This window comes from Physeter macrocephalus, chromosome 7 (assembly GCF_002837175.3).
Source record: "Physeter macrocephalus isolate SW-GA chromosome 7, ASM283717v5, whole genome shotgun sequence".
Taxonomy (NCBI): domain Eukaryota; kingdom Metazoa; phylum Chordata; class Mammalia; order Artiodactyla; family Physeteridae; genus Physeter; species Physeter macrocephalus.
Window position 1 is genome coordinate 50,112,262 of NC_041220.1, and position 23,178 is coordinate 50,135,439.

The following is a 23,178-nucleotide window of genomic DNA, read 5'->3' on the forward strand; positions in this document are numbered from 1 at the left end:
GCCACAACAGAGGGAGGCCTGCATACCACAAAAAAAAAAAAAAAAAAAAAAAAAAAAAAAGAGAGAGAGCATTGTTCATTCATTTTGGTCTTTCTTAAGTTAAAAAAAATCCCCCTGGTAAGGAAAGAGAATCGTCCAGTTGTGGGGAGACCAATTAAAGAGTATTTCATTTCACCTTCCCAACAATCCTGTCAGGTTTGCATTATATTTACATGTGGCAGCTGAGAAAACTAAGTCTCAGAAGGTTAAGTTACTTATCCAAGGTCATGCAGTTAAGTGGCAGTGTTTGGCTCCACACTCAGCCCTGATGACTCTGAAGTTAAAATCACATGGCTGTGCTCCTATTCATGTGATCTAGACTTGCCTGAACCTGCTTTTCCAGCCCTATGTTACATGTACCAATTTATACCAAACCATAAGTCAATCAAATTACTCAAGAATGTTTGATATAAGATGCTAAGCCACATTTTGCTGTGCCCTACCTGTGCCATGGGGTTTTGATTCACAAGCATATAGTTTTTCTTATTCCTACATTTTGCACATTCTATCTCTTGTTTTGCTTGCCTGATTTCCTGCTACAGGAAACGTGTCCTACTCTCTATTCGTGGTTACATCTGTTTTTTGTTTTTGTTTTTTGCAGTACGCGGGCCTCTCACTGTTGTGGCCTCTTCCGTTGCAGAGCACAGGCTCCGGACGCGCAGGCCCAGCGGCCATGGCTCACGGGCCCAGCCGCTCCGCGGCATGTGGGATCCTCCCGCACCGGGGCACGAACCCGTGTCCCCTGCATCGGCAGGCGGACTCTCAACCACTGCGCCACCAGGGAAGCCCTACTCTGTTTTTTGAAAAGACCCAGCTCTAGCCTCAAAAGCAGATCTGAAAACTCTATTTCCTTCTCTTCTAGACGCTCTCCCTCTTTTTCCTCCCTTGGCACTTTGCTTAACTGAAATGAACCCCTGGGAGCAGGGATGTGGGGACCCTTATGGTAGCTCAGGGCTGGGCACCGAGCAAGCACTCTTCTGACTTAACAAACATTTTGGTGCTTAGTATAAGCCAGGGGCTGCTCTAGGCTCTGGGGATATAGCAATGAACACAGAAGACAACAGTTCCTGCCCTCATGGATCTTATACTCAGTTACACACAGAAGTAAAATTTACACCATGTCAGTAGGTGATAATTGCTAACAAGAAAACTAAAGCTGGGAAGACACAAAGGAGTGCTGGGGATGGTAGTATTATACTTTTAAACAGGGTGGATATGGCAGGCCTCATTGAGAAGGTTATACCTGAGCAGAATTATAGGAAGTGAGGGCGTAAACCATCTGGCTATTTGGGGGAAGAGCTTTCCAGGTAGAGGAAAGGCCTCTACAGGGCGAAGGCCCTGAGGGGACAGAAAATAAGCAGAGAGACCCAGAAAACTGGATTGGAGCCACACAGGGGGCAAATGATAGGATCTGAGTGAGATGGTGGGGACAAGACTGTACAGGGTCGTGGGCTCTGCCTGGGAGTGAGCTGGAAGCCACTAGATGGTTCTGAAACAGGAGATATCTGATCTAACACTACTTGCTGATTGCAAGATCTGATCCTAGGACCAGTTACGGGAGTTATAGGTTTAACTAAGGAAGGAAACCAATGGTTCCTGAGTTCTGACCAAGTGCCTGGCCCTGTGCCACGTGCTTTAATGTCATCACCAGTCTGTATGAGGAACAGGTGCTATTATGCTGACACTCTAATCCATATCACCACCTCTTGCCTGGAGCACCGTTAACGGGCCTCTTACCCAGCCTTCTCCACACAATGGCTAGTCATCCTCTCAAACATACATCACATGCCATGCCCCCTTCCCCATCCTAAAGCTGCTCTCCATACACTCAGAATAGAATCTAATCCTCACCATGGTCTGCCCCGGCCTCCCCAGATGAACTCATCTCCTGCCCTCTGCCCCTTTCTGATCATCCTTTCCAGTGCTGTCATTGGCAACCCCATCTTGCTCACGATCAAGTAGCCAGGCTGGATTTCCTCTGAAGCACTTATTACCATCTGAAATTATTTTGCTTGTTTTACAAGATTTGTTTACATATTCACCGTTTTACAAAAACAAAGGCTCCAAGGAACCTAGAATAGCTCCTGGCAATAGTAAGTACTCTATAAACAATGGTTAAATAAATGAATGAAAGAGAAGGTACCACATCCAAAGTTACTCTCAGAGAAAGCAGTCAAGTTAATCAACAAACCAATTAAACCTAAAACCTTTTTCTTTTTTTTTTGATTCATTCAAAACATTGATCGAGGACCTTATTATTATCAGGCATTGAGCCCGGGATATGGCAACAAACAAGACAAATGTAAACATATGGAGTTTACAGTCTACAGCAGGGATTCCTGACATTTTTCTTCCATGGACTCCTTTGGCAGTCTGGTGAAGGCTACATGCCTAAAAGACATAGGGATAAACGAAACCGACTATGCTGAAATATAGGTAACACAACCACTAAGAAACATTTGTGATATATGTGCTTCTTAATTAATGTATTAAACAACAAGATATAGTGGAGGATAATACAGTATTCTTATAGTGATGAAAATGTTTTGAGGTCTCCTCAATATTTTTAACATTAAAAAACTTGTCACAAAATTGCAGGAATTGCTAATTCTACTGTGGTTTGTTGATTACATTCATCATTAAGAAAGTGCTGAATTTCAGCTACAGGTTAGTGAAATAAAGATGTAATTTTTTCCAATCTAGTTTGCCCCAAATTCTATCCACAGATCCCCTGGACTGCTGGTTAGGACCCCTGAACCCTAGTAGGGAAAGTCTGGATGGTTCTCTTTGTCTCTACAGCTCAATTCAATTGCAATGTTTCTATGACATTTTGAAATATTAGAAACAGAAGTACTTCCATATACACTATGCAAGTCAAGAGTATTGTGACTCACGTTCAAGGTCATGTATTTATTCAGACTTTCTGGGAAATCAAAACTCCAGGAAGGGCTTCCCTGGTGGCACAGTGGTTAAGAATCCACCTGCCAATGCAGGGGACACGGGTTCAAGCCCTGGTCCGGGAAGATTCCACATGCCGCAGAGCAACGAAGCCCGTGTGCCACAACTACTGAGCCTGTGCTCTAGAGCCCGCAAGCAACAACTACTGAACCTGTGTGCCACAACTACTGAAGCCCGCAGGCCTAGAGATTGTGCTCCGCAACAAGAGAAGCCATCGCAGTGAGAAGCCTGCGCACCTCAAGGAAGAGTAGCCGCAACTAGAGAAAGCCCGCCTGCAGCAACGAAGATCCAATGCAGCCAAAAATAAATAAATAAAATAAATAAATTTTTTTTAAAAATTAAAACAACCCAAAAAACAAAACTCCAGGAACCAAAAGAAAACGAGAAAAGCAACTATCACATTAAAAAAAAAAAAAAAATCCACCAGGCAGGGGTAATGGAATCAAACATTCCATGAATTCAATTAAGGTTTAATTCTTTCCTCTTTAGGAAAAAATAATCCCAAACAAATTCACCTAAGCTCTTGGGTGCAGAAACGTGATATACAGCTGCCTAAGTGTAAAAATTACAGGCTTATTTTCACCTTTAAGGGTACTACTGAATTCTGAACAAGGAAAAATATTTAAATATAGCATCTAGACATTTTTGCCTTTCATGGCTGGCCTGGATTTGCTGCACCTTCTCTAGTATGAAAAGAAATTTGTTTAAATTTAGAAAAAAGACCAAACAAAACACCATGGGAGGGTCCGTTCTAGAATTCTGGAAGAAGAAAAATGCATAAATTATTTCATAATATAGTAGAAATTACAAGGAGCCCAAAGAGTACCAATTTTGCAATAAAGAGTAAGGGAAAGGTACAAAATCTGTTTCTCGTCTGTCAAATATAACGACAGACCGGAGTAGTAACAGGTAGGGTATGGGAGCCAAAGAAACAGGTAAGTGCAGGGAATGATTTGAAATGTGCCCTCTACTCCAGAAACAGTAGTACCTTTTTTAAAATTCAGAAAATAAATCGTTAGAACTCACACTCTCAAAAGAATTTTTTTCTTCACCTTGTAACACTAAAAAAATGACAATCTAGGAATGTCCCTGCTATGAAATAGAAAAGTACTACACTCAAAACCTGATTAAAAATAGGATGACCGGAAATTTTAGCTTACAAAGAGCTTCTAAGAAATAGGAGGTTTAATCACTGTGTGTGAATCGTCTACTTCTTCCCAGAGTCTCATTCCCGTTACCTTTCCTCAGAATCACCTAGTGCTCGCTTCTCAGTGTTAATAACTGATGAATATTTCTCCAACAGTCAAAAGTGGGAAGCCAAGTTTATTTAGACCCTTTCTTGTCTGCAGACCTGGGGCACCGCCTATGCGAGGTTTAAGTGAGAACCAAGGTGTTTTAATACATCAGAAACCCTAACACATTTCTCCAGATTCCTTCCTAAACGCCAACTTTGGCTGTATCTCCAAGAAAAGCCACTGCTATATTCCTACTGTCTAGCAATGTTTGGCTGACTCTTCCCGGTAATGTTCTGAATTTAAAGAAAAGCAAACAAAAAACCGAAACTCTAACAAGCCTTACAATTTCTGAAAGAATTCTACTGAAGTCCTAACGATTTAATCTCTCGTTGAACTTAGGTATGAAATCTGCTGAAAGTCAAATGGGCCTTAGGGACCAGGCTTGCCTAAAATGTGCCATCTTGGGCAACATTTCTCCAGGGGCACCTGCCGAGATACGGGTAAGGAGCGTCAGTGCGACCGAAGGAGGTGGGCGCCAGTTGGTGACCCGCGTCTCACCCTTCATCCTAACTGTTGAGGGTTGGGAAACAAATAGGGGACACAGAGGCGCGAAAGGAGGGCCTGCCTTCATTTCTAGTGAGTTCCGGCGACGCTCAGGTTAGCTTATGAGCCCCTAGAGTGCAGGAGAGGGGAAAGAGGAGAATTTGGGGACAAAGGAAACTTTAATTTACCGCCTGGTGACCGGGCCTAAACTGGGAAGCGCTGCCATTTCCCCCGAAGGCCACGTGCAGCCACAAGTTCACGTTCCTGCGCCCCCGAAGGTGCGCGCGACTCAGCACCCTCGGTGTCGGCGGACACTCGCGGCATTCAGCCCCCAAGGCCACGCAGCGGACGCGGGCAGAGCCGGAGGGCGCGCCGGCGTTGCACAGCGTCGAGGAACCCGCCTGGGCCTCCCGGGCCGGTCCGCGCCGGCCCCGCCGGCCCCGCGCCCGCCTCTGCTGCCCCCTGCCGGCTGCTCGAGCGGGGCGCCCCCGGCTCTCCGCGCCTAGGCAGCCAAGACTCGCGCCCGGGCGCGGTTACCTCTTGGGGACATCAAAGGCCCGACAGGCGGCCGGGCGCGACGGCCCCCCTTCCTTGGTTTTTCCATAGCGGATCAGGTCCTGGAAGAGCGCGCAGCCCGGAAGCAGGCCGGACGGCACGAGCTGCAGCAGTAGGGTCAGCAGGAAGGCCGCGGCCAGCGTGAGCCACACGGCACGCAGCGGATTCAGCGCCGAGAGCTCGGCCCCAGCCCAGGGAGCCATGGCCGGCGCGCCCGGCGTCCGCGCTCCCCGGGCCCTAGCCACCCGTTGGCGGAGGAACGGCCACTCGAGCGCGGCGCGCCGGGCTCAAGCGGGCGGGATGTGGGTGACGCAGCGCAGGGCTGGGACGCGCTCGGCCCCGCCCAGGACACGCCTCCCGGGAGGAGGCACCGCCCCGCCGCGCGGAATTGTTGGTCTGGGTCTTGCTGGAGCTTGGTGGTCGTTCTATCAGTGGTCTGAGTCGGGGGTTCGTATATGGAACCCCAGAAGTACGACTCAACAGTATGATTCAAAGCAGCGGAACGAGCAAGACCATGTCTGCAAGTCTTCGCTGCAGCATTGTTTTCATTGGAAAAGTGGAAACAATCCAGAATGTTCCACGTTAAGGTATCTAGCTAAATTATGGTACAATAACTTTGGAGTATCATGAATCCATTAACATAATTATGAAGACGGTCGAAACACGGAAAACTGTTTATGATAACTGAAACTGTAGGTTAAGCGAAAAAAAGACTAAAATATATAGCTATGATTGCGAACAACTATATTAATATGAATGTATGAATATATGGATGGAGAAGGCTGGTCATACAAGAAAATGAATAGTTGTATTAGGATGTTAGGAATGTGTATAATTTAAACACGTAAAGTAGAAAGTCAAGGCAATTGCACATACAAAAATGAAAGTGGTAAAAATTCTATTTTAAAAACTGCAGTCCTCTCCCTGCTAGAGTTCCACTTCTTAGAGGCAAAGTTTTTAACACCATCTGCCGTTTCTTCTGATATTTACTCCGTGTAGTACTGCTATTTTTATTGACTCATCAATTTTAAACAACATTGATTTTCAGTTAGGACAAATGTAAATTTAACTATTTTAGGTAATTTTTTTAAAGCCTTGAAAATGTGTGTGTGTGTGTGTAGTGGAAACAGGAAAGACTGAAGCTGGAGGGAAAAATTATCCCATATTTTCTGGCTTAAATTTTAGTTAGAGTTCACAGCTCATATTCAGACAAGCCCCCTGTAGAGGGCAGTGGCTGAACAGGAAGCCACAAGTCAAACCCGACTGTAAGCGTTTGTAAATGTTTAAATCCGTACTGGAGTGAGTTATTTCAAAAGTGGAAAACCAGGCTAAAGCCTGTTAGACACATCATCAACAAGAATTATCAGTTTTTGTCTGAAAAAAACGGGTAAATGTGTGGAGGGGTCATTTTTAACTGGCGTGCTCAGTGAAGTCTTCCTGAAGGAAGCTAGATCTTGAAGGATGGTGAGAGTTCCTAATAAATGAAGAGCCAAAAGGGAAAGAGAACCTTTTAGACTAAGGAAATGGCATCAACAAGGTCCTGTTTTGGTGGTGGTGGTGGTGCATCAAATCCCAGTGAAAAAAGTTACCTTTGTTCAACCTTTGCAAGCAGATGCAGTGTTGACATCAGCTGCAAGTGTCTCTGATTTGGTGCCACCGTTTCTTTGACTACATGATTTGGCTTCCCCTGCTGAACAGAAGACCTAGGTGTACAGCACACTATGTCTGCTGTATTTAGTCAGCGGACAGTGACTGAATTTTAAACAAAGGAGTTACATGATTAGACCTTTCAGTTCATTCTGGCAGCAGGGTGGAGAATGGATGGGAATAGGGTGGGGGCAAGGGTGGGTGAGATGAAAGGCAAGAGAGTAAGTAGAAGCCTTTGTAAAAGTTTTGTTTTGACCTAAAGGAAAACTGTGCCCATGGGGTGTGAGGAGTGAATGCTTCTGAGACATGTATGCTTTGCTGCTTTTCCTTCCCAGCCTTAATTCATGCTCTATTGGTGATTTTTTTCTTTATTTAAATAAATTTATTTATTTTATTTGTTTATTTTTGGCCGCGCTGGGTCTTCACTGCTGCACGCCGCCCTCCCCAGTTGCGCAGAGCGTGGGCTACTTCTCGCTGTGATGCGCGGGCCTCTCACCATGGTGGCCTCTCCCGTTGCGGAGCCCGGGCTCAAGGCACGCGGGCCTCAGCAGTCGTGGCACGTGAGCTCTAGAGCGCAGGCTCAGTAGATGTGGCGCACGGGCTTGGCTGCTCCGCGGCATGTGGGATCCTCCCGGACCAGGACTCAAACCCCGTGTCCCCTGCATTGGCAGGTGGATTCTTAACCACTGCACCACCAGGGAAGCCCCTATTGGTGCTTTTTTTCTACTTCCTATTACACACACACACACACACACACACACACACACACACATCTACATCAGTTCTCATTCCTGTTCTTCTCTTGCAGTGGCCCTGCAAATCCCCAACCCTGTGTGGACCCAATCACCCACTTTCTATCAGAGCTACTGAGCAGGATGGGCTCATTATAGGATTATGACCTGAACTGGTGGGACAACCTGAGCCACCTGACAGTCCTTTCATTTGCTTTTCATCAAATTCCAAGCCCATCATCCTGCACTGAGTCTTCACAACCTTCTGCATGCAAATCACCTGGCACTTTGCCGTATCACCCTTTACTCTCAGAAGGCTATCTGAATACCTACTTCACAAAAAAGGTCTTTGGGTTGCACTTTATACAGCTGTGGTTATATTGATGGCCACACCTGTCTTTACCTCCTTTCTGCCAATCAGGCCTGAGAAGGTGACTATAATCTGACTGCCTGAATCTTGGCACAGCTGCTGGGCTTGCTCCTCTAGCTCTTATCAGCATTCTGCCAGAGTCTTGAAGGTCTCTGGCTTTATTTCCCAGTAACTGAGCCTGGGGCCCATGGCTTCCCATTCCCTCAGCCTGTTTGCTCTCAGCTGTTCTAGGTCAATGCCTTTCCTGCCCTAAGGTCCAGTTTTGCCTTATGCCTTCCATTCCATCCCATGGTATGGGTTGAATTGTGTCCCACAAAAAATTTGTATGTTGAAGTCCTAACCTTCAGTACCTCAGAATGTTACATTATTTGGAGATCATATTTATTCATTCAATATGTTTTTCAAGCACAAGCACTTTTTGTTACCATATGCCCTCTTCCCCATCCATTAAGAATAATCTTCTCCCCACCCTTCCGTGCTCAACCCTGCTGATGGGACATGCCTCAGGGTTTTTTTCTTAATTAATAGACTTTACTTTAGAGCAGTTTTAGGTTTATAGAGTAATGAGCAAAGTATAGACAACTCCCATATACTCCTTTATTATCCTTTTAATGTCCATGGGATCTGTAGTGATGTCCCCTCTTTAATTTCTGATATTAGTAATTTGTGTTCTCTTTCTTTTCTTAGTTAGCCTGGATAGAGGCTTATCAGTTTTATTAATTTTTTCAAAGAACCAGCTTTCAATTTTGTTAATTTTCTCTATTGATTTCCTGTTTTCAATTTCATTGATTTCTGCCTTAATTTTTATTATTTCTTCTGCTTACTTTGGGCTTAATTTGCTCTTCTTTTTCTAGTTTTCTAAGGTTGGAACTTAGATTATTGATTTAATTTTTTAATTTTTTAATAAATTTATTTATTTTGGGCTGTGCTGGGTCTTCGTTGCCGCACGGGGGCTTTCTCTAGTTGCCGAGAGCAGGGGCTACTCTTTGTTGCGGTGTGCGGGCTTCTCATTGTGGTGGCTTCTCTTGTTGCAGAACATGGGCTCTAAGTGCACGGGCTTCAGTAGTTGTGGCTCGCTGGCTCTAGAGTGCAAGCTCAGTAGCTGTGGCTCATGGGTTTAGTTGCTCTGCAGCATGTGGGATCTTCCCAGACCAGGGCTTGAACCCATGTCCCCTGCGTTGGCAGGCGGATTCTTAACCACTGCACCACCAGGGAAGTTCTGATTATTGATTTTAGATCTTTCTTTTTTTCTAATATATGCATTCATTGCTATAAATATATGCATTCAATGCTATAAATTTCCTTCTAAATACTGCTTTTGCTGCTTCCCACAAATTTTGATAAGTTGTGTTTTCATTTTCATTTAGTTCAAAATATTTTTAAACTTCCCTTGAGATTTCATGTTTGACCCATGTATTATTTAGAAATGTGTTGTTTAATATCCATGTATTTTGAAATTTTCCAGTTTTCTTTCTGTTATTGACTGCTAGCTTAATTCCATTGTGATCTGAGAGCAGACATTGTATAATTCCTATTTTTTAAAATGTGTTAAGGGGTGTTTTATGGCCCAGAATGCAGTTTATTTTAGTGAATGTTCCATGTGAGCTTGAGATAAATAAATATGACATGATAAATGGAGAGATAGATCATGTTCCTGTTTTTGAAGATTCAGTGTTGTTAAGATGTTAATCCCTCCTTTATTGATCTAATTATTCAACATAACTACAATTGAAATCCCAGCAAGAATTCTGTGGAAACTGACAAGATGAATCTAAAATGTATATGGAAAACAAAGGATCTAAAATAGTCCAAGATTAAAGAAGAAAAAAGGTAGAGGATTTAAGTGATCATATTTCAAGACTTAATATAAAGCTATAGTAATTAAGATAGTGTAGTATTGGTATAAGGATACATAGATTTATGTAATAAAAATTATTCCATAAATAGACCAACATATATTGGTTACTTGATTTATGATGAAGGCCGCTTGCAATACGGTGAAGAAAAAGGTCTTTTCAGTAAATGGTGCTGGAGCAATTGGCCATCCACATGGGAAAAAATATACTCTTGACCTTTACCTAATATCATACACAAAATTTCATTCAAATGATTCATAGACTTATTGTTCAAGAGTAAGGGGAAATAAAGACTTTCTGGGACAAACAAAAGTGGAGAGAATTTGCCACCAGTAGACCTACCTGGCAGGAAATGTTAAAGAAATTCTTTAAAAAGAAGGAAAACAATGTAAGTCAGAAACTTGGATCTACATAAAGAAGTGAAGAGCATCTAAAAAGGAGTAAGCGAAGGTAAAATAAAAACTTTTGATCTTGCAAAACTTAGTTATTCTAAGAGTTTGTAGCTACCTTAGAATTTTCTGTTTGTATTATCTGTGAATGAGGAGAGTTTTACTTCTTCCTTTCTCATCTGGATGCTCTTATTTATTTTTATTGCCTTATGCACTGGGTGAGGCCTCCAGTATGTAGAATAGAAGTGGTGAGAGGAAACATCTTTGTCTTGTTGCCAGACATTCTTGCCTCTTTCCTGATTTTAAGGGCAAAGGATTCAGTCTTTCATCATTAAACGTGATGTTAATAGTAGGTTTTACATAAATACCTTTTGTTAGGTTGAAAAAGTTTCTTTTATTTCAAGTTTTATTAGAATTTTTTTAAGTCATGAAAGGTGCTGAATATTATATAATTTTTAAGCACTTATTGAGATAATCGTATGTTTTTTCTATTTACAATTGACCCTTGAACAACACGGGGGACTAGGGATGCCAACCCTCTGTGAGGTTGAAAATCCATGTATAATTTATAGTCAACCCATCTGTATCCAGGGTTCCTCTGTATCTGCTGTTCCTCCATATCAGAGGATTCAACCAATCGCAGATTGTGTAGTACTGTAGTGTTTGCTGTTGAAAAATATCTGAGTATAAGTGGACCCTTGCAGTTCAAACCCATGTTCGAAGGTCAACTGTATTCTCTTAATGTAATTAATGTCACTGATTTATGAAAAATATAGCAACTTCACATACTTGGGATAAATCTTGCTTGGTTACAGTTTGGCATACTTTTATATTTAATTGGGTTTGGTTTGTTAATATTTTAAAAAGGATTTTTTTGATGTCTTTTCTCATGAGGGATACTAGTCCACAAATTTCTTTTCTTGTAATGTCCTTGTCACGTTTTAGTACCAGTGTCCTGTTAGTTCATAAAACAAGTTGGGAATTGTTCCTTCTTCCTCTTTTCTCTAAAAGAATTTGTATAGGAATGGTTTATTTTTTCATTAAATGTTAACAGAATTTACCAATGACACCATCTGGGCCTGGAGTTTTCCTTGGGACTGAGAGTTATGTTTATTTTTGTATCAGTTTAGGAAATAAATTTGTCCATGTCTTCTAAGTTGTATAGTTATTCAGAATAATTATATTTACTAATTATAATTATTTACAATAATCTTGTATCCTTTTTAACATCAATAGGGATCTATAGTGATGTCCTCTTTTTCTTTTCTAATATTGATAATTTGTATTTTCTTTCTTTACCAGTCTTGTTAGAGTTTTATCAATTTTAGTAATGTTTTCAAAGAATGAACAGTTGGGTTTGTTGATTTTCCCTATTTTATGTTTGTCTTCTATTTCATTGATTTTTTGTTCTTATCTTTATTCCCTTTCTTTCTAATTTCTTGGATGTAACTGCTAATTTTTTTTGGCTTTTTGAGATGGAAACTTAGATCTTAATTTAAAATCTTTTTTTCCTAATGAGCATGTAAACTGTCACTTTCCCTCTACACATTGCTTTAGCTGCATCCCACAAATTTTGATACATTATTATTTATTATTGTTTAGTTAAAAATATTTTCCAATTTCCATTATGACTTCTTCCCTCAATTCTTTAGTTATCTCTCTGTTATTTATTTCTAGTTTAATTCTGCTGTGGCTAGTGAACATTGTTGTGTGGTTTCAATTTTTGGAATGTGTTGAGGCTTACTTTATGTTCCAGTACATGGTATTTTGTAAATGTTTAAGTGTACTTGAGAAGAAAGTGTGTTCTATAGTAGTTGAGCATAGTATTTTATAAATATCACTGAGATCAAATTGGTTGACAGTATTTGAATATTTTATATGTCCTTGTCTACTTGCTCTATCATTTCCTGAAGGAGATGTGTTAATGTATAGGGGCAATTATGGATTTGCCTGTATTTCCCTTTATTTCTTTATTTTTAGTCAATTTTCTTTCTGTATTTTAAAGCTATGTTATTAGGTATGTACCCATTAAGGATTATTGTGTCTTTCTATTTAACTGAATCATCTGTGTGTCTGCTCCTATTGTCTATTTTTCTTTTGATTGTAGTTCACATTTTATGTGCTTTGCACTTTACAATTTTTAATTATATATCAGACTTTTTAAAAAGTGCATTCTGGTTTAATCAGCACCATGACTCTATGAAGTGGTGTTAGCACCCATCCTGTGGATGAGAGAGCAACTCCTTAGGATGTCTGGCTTGTCCTTGGCAGAGGGGGTGACCTGGGTGTGCCTATAAAAGGGCCATAGATATTGAAGTCAGTGTTTTCCCTCAGAGAAACCCTGCCCTTTATTCGGTCATGACAGGAGAGAAACGACTGCCTGGAAGGACTTTTCCTTCTCTGGAATTAAACTCATCTAGACTTTGTTTCTACAGCCTTTCAGTGTCTTAAAATGAGATATTTGTTTTGTTTCCTTTTTTTCTATTTGTTGTGGCAGGAGTAATAGCCTGCTGCTATCATTTACAACCTAACCAACAATAAGTAGCTTATAAAGTTTCTCTGTAGCTTTCTATGGTGAAAATGTATAAAGATGAATTAGAAAAAAAAATCTACCCACTGGCAGAAATAGATGAAAAAAGGCTCGCATGTAGTAGTTTGGGCTTTGGATGGGAGGAAAAATATCAACCTGTCTGCTTTCTAGGTGTTCTATCTTACCTTTAGCTGTCTTTCTTAGGTGAGAAAGTAATATAGAAATTGGTCTAAGCTTTTGATACTTCTGCCTGGCACAGCAAATGCCAAAACACTTGGAAGAAATTGTCAGAGAAAAAGAACTCACACTAAAGATGTCCTAAAAGGAGACAGAACTCATTTGGAAGCAATCTACTATGAGTGGCTAAAGTTAGGAATACAGAACAATAAGAAATTGAGAAAAGTGAACTGCAGTCTGAAAGATATAAAATAAATATGTTTGCAGTGGTCAAAGATACAATAGAAGAGCTTAAAATCCTAGAAAAGAATGCACTGTTAGGGAAAGACCAGGCAAGTTTTATAGAACCAAATAGAACTTCTAGAAAAGGAAAGAAAAGTGATTAAATAGCTAGTTAGAGATAGCTGACAAGAAACCTGGAAGGTAAATCTAGGGTAGATACTCAGAAAGCAGCAAAAATTGATAGAGATGGGAAATGAAAGAAAGAACAAGGCAGAAGAAAGAGAGCCAACATATAACCAAGGATGCCAGAAAGAAAGAAAAGAGGAAATGCAGAACAGATAAAGTTTGAAAAGGCAGTGTTTGAAAAAATTTCCAATTTGATTAAAATTTTGCATCTTTATATTTAAGAAACATAATGAAACTTGAGCAGAATAAATAAAAATAGACATTTAGACACAAGTAAAAACGAATATCAGAGGCAAACCACACACAAAATCTTAAATGCAATTAGAGAAGCGATGGAAGAAATTTTCACATATTGAGGTATGGGGAAGTCACTCTGGTCTATATGTGATTTAACTTAAACTTTTTGCTAACCTCAACAGGCTGTTTTGTGGTCTGTCAGGTATGCATTACTCATCTGCTTTAACCATTAAAGAAAAGAATGCATTAAAAAAATCAAAATGGAGTAACTGTGGTTCAGGCATTCAGGATGGAGCTGGGTGGCCATTGTGGATGTGGTTTCAGACATGTTCTGTGTCACCAAGAACCTGAATTTTCTGAACTGTATCAGACTCAAGGACACCACCAACTATTCTCAAAACAATATCTGCTAGCAGCTGCCAGCTGCACCCTTATGGTCTGAAGGTCTCCGCTTGTAACTATGCAACCATTTTGCACCCCATCAATCCTTACTTAACAAGCACCCTTATTTTTTGCCAGCCACAGTTATAATTCTTGACCAACACATTAAATAATTTTGTGGTTTTTGCCTTTATAAGCCTCCCCTATTTGGTAGTCCAGTGGAACATAATTCAAGTGCTTCTTGAATCTGTGTCTCCTGGGCTATAGTTCTCAGTTTGGCTCAAATAAAATTCTTTTCTATTCCTATTATAGATTGGTTTATTGATTACTTCCATAGACAGAAGGAAGACATTTATCTAGAGGAATAATAACTAGACCAACAACAGCAATTATAGAATCTAGAAATCAATGGAATCGTATTTTAAAATATTAAAGCAAAGTAGCTGTCAATTAGAAGCTATACAAAATAAACTATCATCCAAAAATAAGAAAATAAAAAAACTGAAGAAATATAATTTAATACTCATAGGGTCTTTTTGGAAAAAGTACTTGAGCATGTCCTTTAGGAAGAAGGAAATTGAACCCAGAAGGAAAGAGTGAGATGCAGTAAACAATGGTACACAATGTAATTAGCAAATTTGAGTGTTTAGTTAGATTACCAAGTAAGCACTGACTTCATAAAATAATAATAATGACAAATTTGTAAGGTATAAGAAATAAAGTTGGAGTAAGATACTATATAACAGTGAAAATGGGATGAAGTGGTAAATTTATTTAAGGTCTTTGTGTTTGGGAGAAGGATAATAAGAGCTGTTATATTTGACTTAAAGTCTCAAAAAGAAAAAAAAAATGTAAGGTTAACCAGTACAATAAAAATAGTATCCAAACCAGTCTGTGTGGTGAGGAAAGAATAAAGAAGAATATACAAATGGCCAATAAGCACGTCAAGAGTTGCTCAACATTGTGATCCATCAGGGAAATGCAAATCCAAACCTCAATGAGATACCACTTCATACCCAGTGGGACCACTGTGATCAAGTAACAAGTGTTGGGGAGACATCAGAACCCTCATACACTACTGGTGGGAATGTACAAGTGAGCATCTAGTTTGAAAAACACTCTGGAAGCTCCTCAAAAAGTTAAACATAGAGGTACTCTTTGATCGAGCAATTTTACTCCTAGGAATATGCCCAAAAGAATTGAAAATATATATCTACACAAAAACTTGTACACAAGTGTTCATAGCAGCATTATTCATAATTGCCAAAGGTGGAAACAATCCACATGTCTATCAGCTGATGAATGGATAAACAAAATTCAATACATCCTTACAATGGGATAATGTTTGGCCATAAGAAGGAATGAAAGACTGATACATGCTACAGTATGGGTGGGCCTTGAAAAAAGTATGTATGCTAAGTGAAAGAGACCAATCACAAAAGACCATATAGCAATACACTGAGATTTGAAGAGGGGATAATTTATCATTCCCCTCTCCCGCTCCTAGCCCCCGAATGGTAATCTTACAACTTGAGAACTCTCCCCGGAAAAGTAAGAGCCCAGAAACTGCTGAGCCTCCCAGTCTCAATTTCCTTTCCCAGATTCATCAAGTGGGTAAGTCATTCTTTCCCCCATGGGGAGGAGTGAGTGATGGGGACTGGAGAAATATGCCAGATATGGTCCTCCTATACTTTTTCTTCCTTTGTCTTGGCAACCCCTCTCAACACTGCATGGTACATTCATTTATTCATTCATTCACCAGGTATTTGTTGAGCACCCACCATAGGCAAAGTGCATAATGAAAAATGTAAAGACTGGGCTGCAGCCTCAGGGAGCTAGCATTTTGTTTGGGGGATGACAACACTAAACATCATAACAGTTAAGCAGCAGTCAGCCCCTTTCCGTATTGGGTATTCCAAAGCTCAGTTCTGAAATTCGTGTCGGCTCCATTCCCACTCTCTTCTTTGTTGATCCCATATCTCGGGACTGAAATCATGCCAAGGACTCCAGCCTCAACCTTTCCCTTGAATTCTGTTCTAGTCTGTCTAATTTTTAAAAATGAATATTTAAAAGTCATCTGAAATTCATCTCTAAAATCAATCTCTGATCTCCCTGCCTCCGCCTCTCCCCAACCAAATCTGCTCACTTCTCAGTTTTCCCAGGAACTGGTATCTCCATTGGTCAAAAACCTCGAGGTCTTATCTTGTCTTCATGCACCACGTCTAATCCACCTGAAAATCCTGCTAGTTTTACCTTCAAAATATGTCTAGAATTTTATACCATTTCACTATCATCCTGGACCAAGTCATCATCATTTCTTGCCTGGATTATTATTATAATCTTCTAATTCCTGCTTCTGCCTTGACCCATAATTTGCAACACAGCAGCTAGAGTGAGTCCTTCTAAAGGTTAAGTCAGATCATGTCATGTCATGATAAACCCTCCAGTTGTTTTTCCTCATACTTAGAGGAATATCCAGAGTGCTTACAATGGTGTACAGTGTGCTACCTGATCTGGCCCCTGCTCCCTCTCTGACTTCATCTCCTCCTACTCTTGCTTATGTCCACTCCTCCCCCTCACGTTGGCCTCCACGTTGCTTCTCAATCCACTATGCATGCTCCTGCCTTATGGCCTTTGTACTTTGTTCCATTTGATCAGGAAGCTCTCCCCCAGATATCTGCATGACCTCCTCCCTCGCTTCTTACAGGTTCCCACCCCAAATTAAGAGAGACCACCCTTAATGTTCCCCGCATCACTCATGACAGTATGATGTACCATGTATTTCATTTCTTGTGTGTTTGAGAACAAATGCTCCAGGAGGACAGTGATTATTTTGTTCCCTGTGTATATCGTTGAATGAATTAATCCTTCTATGTCTGTTCAAGACTTCAATAAAAGAAATGTTGTAAGGCAGTGCCCATCTCAGTGCCAAATAAATGATATATACATTTTTTGGATATTAATGATATGTAATTTAATGATGTATATACTATTTTTGCCTATTATTATATATATATTCTTTTTCCGATTCTTTTCCATTATAGGTTATTACAAGATATTCAGTGTACCTCTCTGTGTGTATATACTGTCCTATATACAGTAGGACCTTGTTGTTTATTTTATATAAAGAAGTGTGTATCTGTTATTCCCAAGCTCCTAATTTATCCCTCCCCCAGTTTCCCCTCTGGTAACCATAAGTTTGTTTTCTATGTCTGTGAGTCTGTTTATGTTTTGTAAATAAGTTCATTTGTATCATTTCTTTAGATTCCACATATAAGTGATATCATATGGTATTTGTCTTTCTCTGTCTGACTTCACTTAGTGTGATAATCTCTAGGTCCATCCATGTTGCTGCAAATTGCCTATTATTTTTATTGTTATTACCATTCCAATAATTATATGCAACAGTCATCTGTTCATTATTATATATAACAGGCAAGATTGATGTCCTGTTATTTTATTTAGGTTAATAACAAAACCTGACATGAGTAATGGATAAAACATGAGGAAATGGGACAATTGAAAGGAAGAGAGTGGGAGTTAAACTTTCCTTCCTATATGACTTACATCATTAAAAAAATCATTTCATTAATGTGCTTCCTATTCTAGTTAGTCTAGTCAACTTGTATGGCACCAAAGTTCATTTCCTAAGTTAAATCTACAGTTTCCAGTTGGCATACAAAAAAAGTAATTTCTTATGAGAGAAAACATTTTGGTCATACACACGGTACACTGGAAATTGATTAGGTTTGATTAATCTGTCTTTCAAAAATCTTTACAAAAATGAGTGAAAATATTTTAACAGCTTCTGCTCCTTGGAATTCCTTACCAATATTATCTTGTTTTACCTGGAGCCTCCTCTTTCTATACGATGAATTACATTTTCATGACCAAAGTTAGTATCGATTTGAATTTTTTCTTAACAATGTGCTTCATTACAAAGGGATTTTGGCATAAAAGCACGACTGATTTTAGCTACGGTTCCTACTTAAGTGTTTTCCTAAATTTCTTTACATTGTTGTTAGACAATGTAAAGAAAGGAACATTTCCTGAGGTATAGAACCCAAGCAACAGAAATGAATGTGTCCATTCAACACATTTATTCAAAGCTGTGAGCTAAACATATTGTGAGGAGCTGGACGTTCAAAGAACGAATAAGACCCTCCTGCAAGGAGGTGGGTTACAAAACTGACTCAGTGACAGGAATGCACATTATTGATTTTAAACTCTGACCCTTTTTCATGGTCATGGATGTTATTTGTAGGAATAGTTAAGAAGGCACAGGTTTTCTACAATCTTATGTAGTGACTTATAGTGACTGACTTGCTCAAGGACTGAAGAATACCCTAGAATATTCCTGAGATCACCATCTGTTTTTTATATATTTGCAATAATATGTTTTGTTTTTTGCTAGTGAAGCAGCAGTCTGTTTTATTTTTACTCTACAAGATGGAAGGGTCTTCAGGATGATGCAGTGTGGGGTGCGTTATTTGGCAGTTTCAATACCTCTGGAGAATCAGCCTTTAGGTAACCATCTAGGTAACCATGAACAAGCCACTCTGGGTCTCAGTTTGCCCAGTTGGATTACAGCAGCAAGTCTCAAAGTTAATATAAATAACAGTCACCTGGGGATTTTGCTAAAATACAGATTCCTATTCAGTACATTGGGATGGGGCCTGAGATTCTGCATTTCTAACAAGCTCTCAGGTAATGAACACCCCTGCTGCTGGTCCATGGCCCACATACTGAGTGGTAAGGGGGAGAGCAGCATCGTCCAATACAAAGATCAAGTGAGCTATGTATGTAATTTTAAACGTCTAGAAGCCACATTAGAAAGGTAAAAATAAACAGGTGAAATTAGTTTTAATAACATTTTATTTAATCTCATATAATAAAAAATATTTTAACATGTCATCAATATAAAAATTATGAACGAGATATTTTGCATTATTTTTTCCATATTGTCTTTGATATCAGGTGTGTATTTTATACTTATGGCACATCTCAATTTGGACTAGCCACAGTTCAACTAACTGCTCAATAGCCACACATGTGCTACCGTTTAGGACCATGCAAGGCTAGACCATCTCTGCTGCCAGTTTAAGTGCTGATAAAGTTATGTTCCTTACATTTCAAATTGACTCTTGACTCCAGGTGGCGCTAACGTTCTTTGTTTCATCCCTGGGGAAAAAAATTTTTTCCACTTGGGTGAGAGCTCTACAAAAAGTCACTTAATATATTTACTTATTTACTCATCTAGTCCCTTCTCTTAATTCATTCATCCTACAATATATATTTACAGGCTGTACTAATGGTTAGTATATTATATTCTCTGTAACTTTGTCCAATAAAGTACAATAAATTATCATTAATTATGCCAAAGTAAATTACAGAAGGCATGCTTAAAGTCATTTTTAGGAATGTGATCCATTCTTGGGGGGAGGTGCTTTATAAGGTTGATCCCTGATTATATAATAGTTTTAGACACAGGATGGTGACCAGCTATTTAACAGAGCAGACGTAGAAACAGGAAAATTGCTGACTAGTGTACAAAAGATTTAAATCATAACTTTGTGACATGGTTGTTTTATGAAGAGGAGGAAAATATTTCTCCTTCAGTTTTACCTAATACAGGATGACTGGTACTCTGTACGGTGATTTAGGTGTTGAATTTTCTGGAAGGGAAATGATGAATATAAAAATCTCTATTTCAACTCTATAATTTTGCCTATACTCCAGGCATACTATATACTTAGAGATTACATTTTCTAGAAGAATAATTTTAACACTCAGACTTAGTTTTAAGAAGGTATGTCCAATGCCCAAGTTTTTTAAAAAGCTTGGTATTTTTTCTTTTGTCTGCTTGTGGCTCTAATGATAACTAAAATATCAGGTATATCATGAACAAGTAGTGTAAATGTGTTAACCCATCCTCACAGTAAACCAATGAGGTAGATACTTTTATTACCCCCACATTTCAAGTGAGGAAATGGATGCTCTAGAGATTAAATAATCTGTCCTGGCCACATGACCATTAAGAAGAGACAGGGGGGCTTCCCTGGTGGCGCAGTGGTTGAGAGTCCGCCTGCTGATGCAGGGGACACGGGTTCGTGCCCCGGTCCGGGAAGATCCCACATGCCGCGGAGCGGCTAGACCTGCGAGCCATGGCCTCTGAGCCTGCGCGTCCGGAGCCTGTGCTCCGCAACGGAGAGGCCCGCGTACCACAAAAAAAAAAAAAAGAAGAGACAGAGTGTGAACTCACATCCGGTCTCTTGGACCCTCAAATTCTTTCCCTTGCCTACCATTCTTACTGGGGAGGCTCTCTTCCTCTGTCTTAAGCTGAGTTTGCTGATCAGTCAATAAAAAGTACAGTCTACAATATCCAAATCTATAATATCTGTGAGGTTGTTTTTTATAATGAGATTGTGTTTTATAATGATAAGCCATAAATGTTTAAAACAAGGTCAGAGAACCAAAAGCTCAGGTATCTTTGGTCTTAGTTCTCATTTGACTTGTGACTCTCTATACCAAGTCACCTAAACTCTGTTTTCTATAAGACAGAACGAATGGGGAGTCTCTTTCACGGATATATAGGTTGAATTCATTACATGATTTCATGACAACTCATGTCACAAATATAAACTCCTCCCACTTAACCATTGTAAAAATATACTCATTATATTGTTTCATACATAGATTTCCCAACAGTTATGTGCTTTCTTTTTGATGCATATAATACAAAATGGCATGTGTGCATGCGCTCGTGTGTGTGTGTGTGTGTGTGTGTGTGTGTGTGTGTGTGAGAGAGAGAGAGAGAGAGAGATCAGAATTGAGTTCAAATCCTTTCTTTGCCACCCTCTGGCTCTGTTGTCTTGGGCAGCTTAGTGAAGCTCTCTTGGAACATCAGTTTCCCCAACTGAAAATCGGGGTTGATGTATTTTTTTTTTCTGAGGATGTGTCATGAGAATTAAGTGAGATGGTATATGCAAAGTCTCTAGCATATATAGCATATAGCATGTATAGCATATAGGTTAGTTAATACTCAACAATGTTAATTTTATAGAATGATGAGATAGAAATATTGGCAAGCTACATCCATACCTGCTTACCTTACTTTTTATAGGAACTTGATATCTGCTAACAAATGGATTAGAAAAGTGAGGCTACTCCCCAGGCAAAGAAAGTCTACTCCCCTCAATTCCCCAAATTCTCAACTTTTTATGAAATTGGGCCAAGTTCATCTAATTTATGCAGCAAACTGCTTTAGTTCTTTACTTTGCCTTGGCAATGAAAACCACTCTCTTAAGTCATCTTGTTGAAGGGCTTATGAAGACATTATGGTATTTGGCTCCCTATCTTATCCAAGTTGCCTGGATGAAAAATTGGTCTTTCCTTCCCATCTTTCAGACAAAAGATTTATAATTACTTTAGCATATTATTGAAGCAAAGAGACACTACAGAACGTTACTCTGGGCTGACTTTTATAGGTTCTGATTTGGATGCAGTGCTTAAAGTTCACAGGTGGAAAAAATACATTGTTTTAAAAATGTCAGCATTTCCTGTTATAAAAGGAATTATTTTCTTTTTGTTTTTTTTCTTTTCTTCTCTTTCTTCTTCTTCCTCCTCCTCCTTCGTGTGTATGACTGCATCTAAGAACATACAAATCTTGAAACATTACACTGGATTCTTGAAAACAGGCTCAAATGATTTTCCTCCTTAAATACCCTCTTTTGTTGCTGGTCAGGAACAAAGCCACCCAAACCAAGTGGTCACAGTTCACTCCACACATAGGGAGAAGAAAAATCTGTTTTAATCCCCTGAAGATTCAGAGACAATCTGCTTCTGACACTAGAAGGGGATCTTGGAAAAAACGATTCATGGATAGAACGGATGATCTCAGAATATCCTCCAAGGACTCAGAAGGTGCCCAAACAAATATGGAGTATAAAAGTTTCCCTGTGTCATGTGTTTGGGAAAGGAGTGGAGAGTTGGAGAAAGAAGAAAAACTTTATCAAGGAGAAAGGCAGACAATGGCCAGACGTGAATGATATCTTAAAATGGATAAGGGAGATTCAAGCATGGTGATTAGATTGTATACAAGGTTGAACTGAGAGAGAATTTTCCCACAGAGGAAGCCGGGATCTGCTGTCCTTTCTGGGGAGAAGCTCTGAAGTAGATAGTGACGGGTGGTGAACTGGTGGTGGGAGACAATCCAGAAATGGTTTCCCTTAGCCTCTACCCCACCGCCCCCCCAACCTTGCATTATTGAACGGCCGAGGGTAATGTGCAGAGGTGCAGCGGCAGTATCAATAGTACAGGCTTTGTAAGCACAAGAAAGTGAGTGTGAGTCCCAGCTCTCCTCCTGAGTCTGGCAAGTCACTCAGCTCTCAGAGCCTCAATTTCCTCCTCTGGAAATGCAAATAATATCTGTCCCAATAACCTAACCAAGTTGTTGTGAGAATCACATTAGGTAATGGAGAGGAAAGTTGCTGTGCAAATTATCAAGTGCTGCAAATGTAGTCTAGTGATAACACCAACCCACAGAACTGATGAATCTCATGTCTGTGGGTTTCTGCAGGTCTGAGGTTCAGGTTCGCTGATGAAATCTTCCTTTATCTTTGTCAAATAACAGGTGGGAGGACTTGGTCAGCCTGCATCAGATGGAATTAATCATATTCCAACGTGGAAGAGCCAGCCAACACCTTGCCCTCAGGCTCTCTTGCCCTATAGCCCTGATCAGAAGCATGTTTCTGTACTCCCTACTATGTTCCAGACCCCAAGCCAGACAACTTACCTAGGCTTTCTTACTAACTCTCTGGTTTGCGGAAGAGAAAATGGAGGATCCAGTAATGAAGACACTTGCTCAAGTTGACACAGCTGTAAAGTGGGAGGGCCAGGATTCTAAGGCAGGAACTTTTTTCTCCCCACAGGGTACAGGGGCAAGTATGGTTTTCTCCATCTTACCTTCCCTCTCCTCCTCCTTCTCATCCTCCTCTCTCCTCCCTCTCTTCCTCTTCCCCATATCTTCTCCTTCTTGAGGTATGAAGCTTTCTTTACTAAATAAACACAGGAAATTTAAAAAGGAATGAAAATACAGGTGAGCAGGAGTAGAAACTCTGCTA

At 40.0% G+C, this 23,178-nt stretch overlaps 1 protein-coding gene across 2 annotated transcripts in view; it reads right to left on the reverse strand.

The window, feature by feature from the left end:
* The window catches only part of SRD5A3 (steroid 5 alpha-reductase 3), a 15,172-nt gene extending 9,531 nt beyond the window's left edge, over nt 1-5,641 (reverse strand). The window contains exon 1 of one of the 2 annotated variants that reach the window (XM_024131996.3): nt 5,313-5,641. In XM_024131996.3, the coding sequence (XP_023987764.1) occupies nt 5,313-5,533 (221 nt within the window). In that variant the 5' untranslated portion in view covers nt 5,534-5,641. The remainder of the gene's footprint in view (nt 1-5,312) is intronic. The other variant, XM_055085963.1, reaches the window with a different exon arrangement.
* Nucleotides 5,642-23,178: the final 17,537 nt, after the last annotated feature.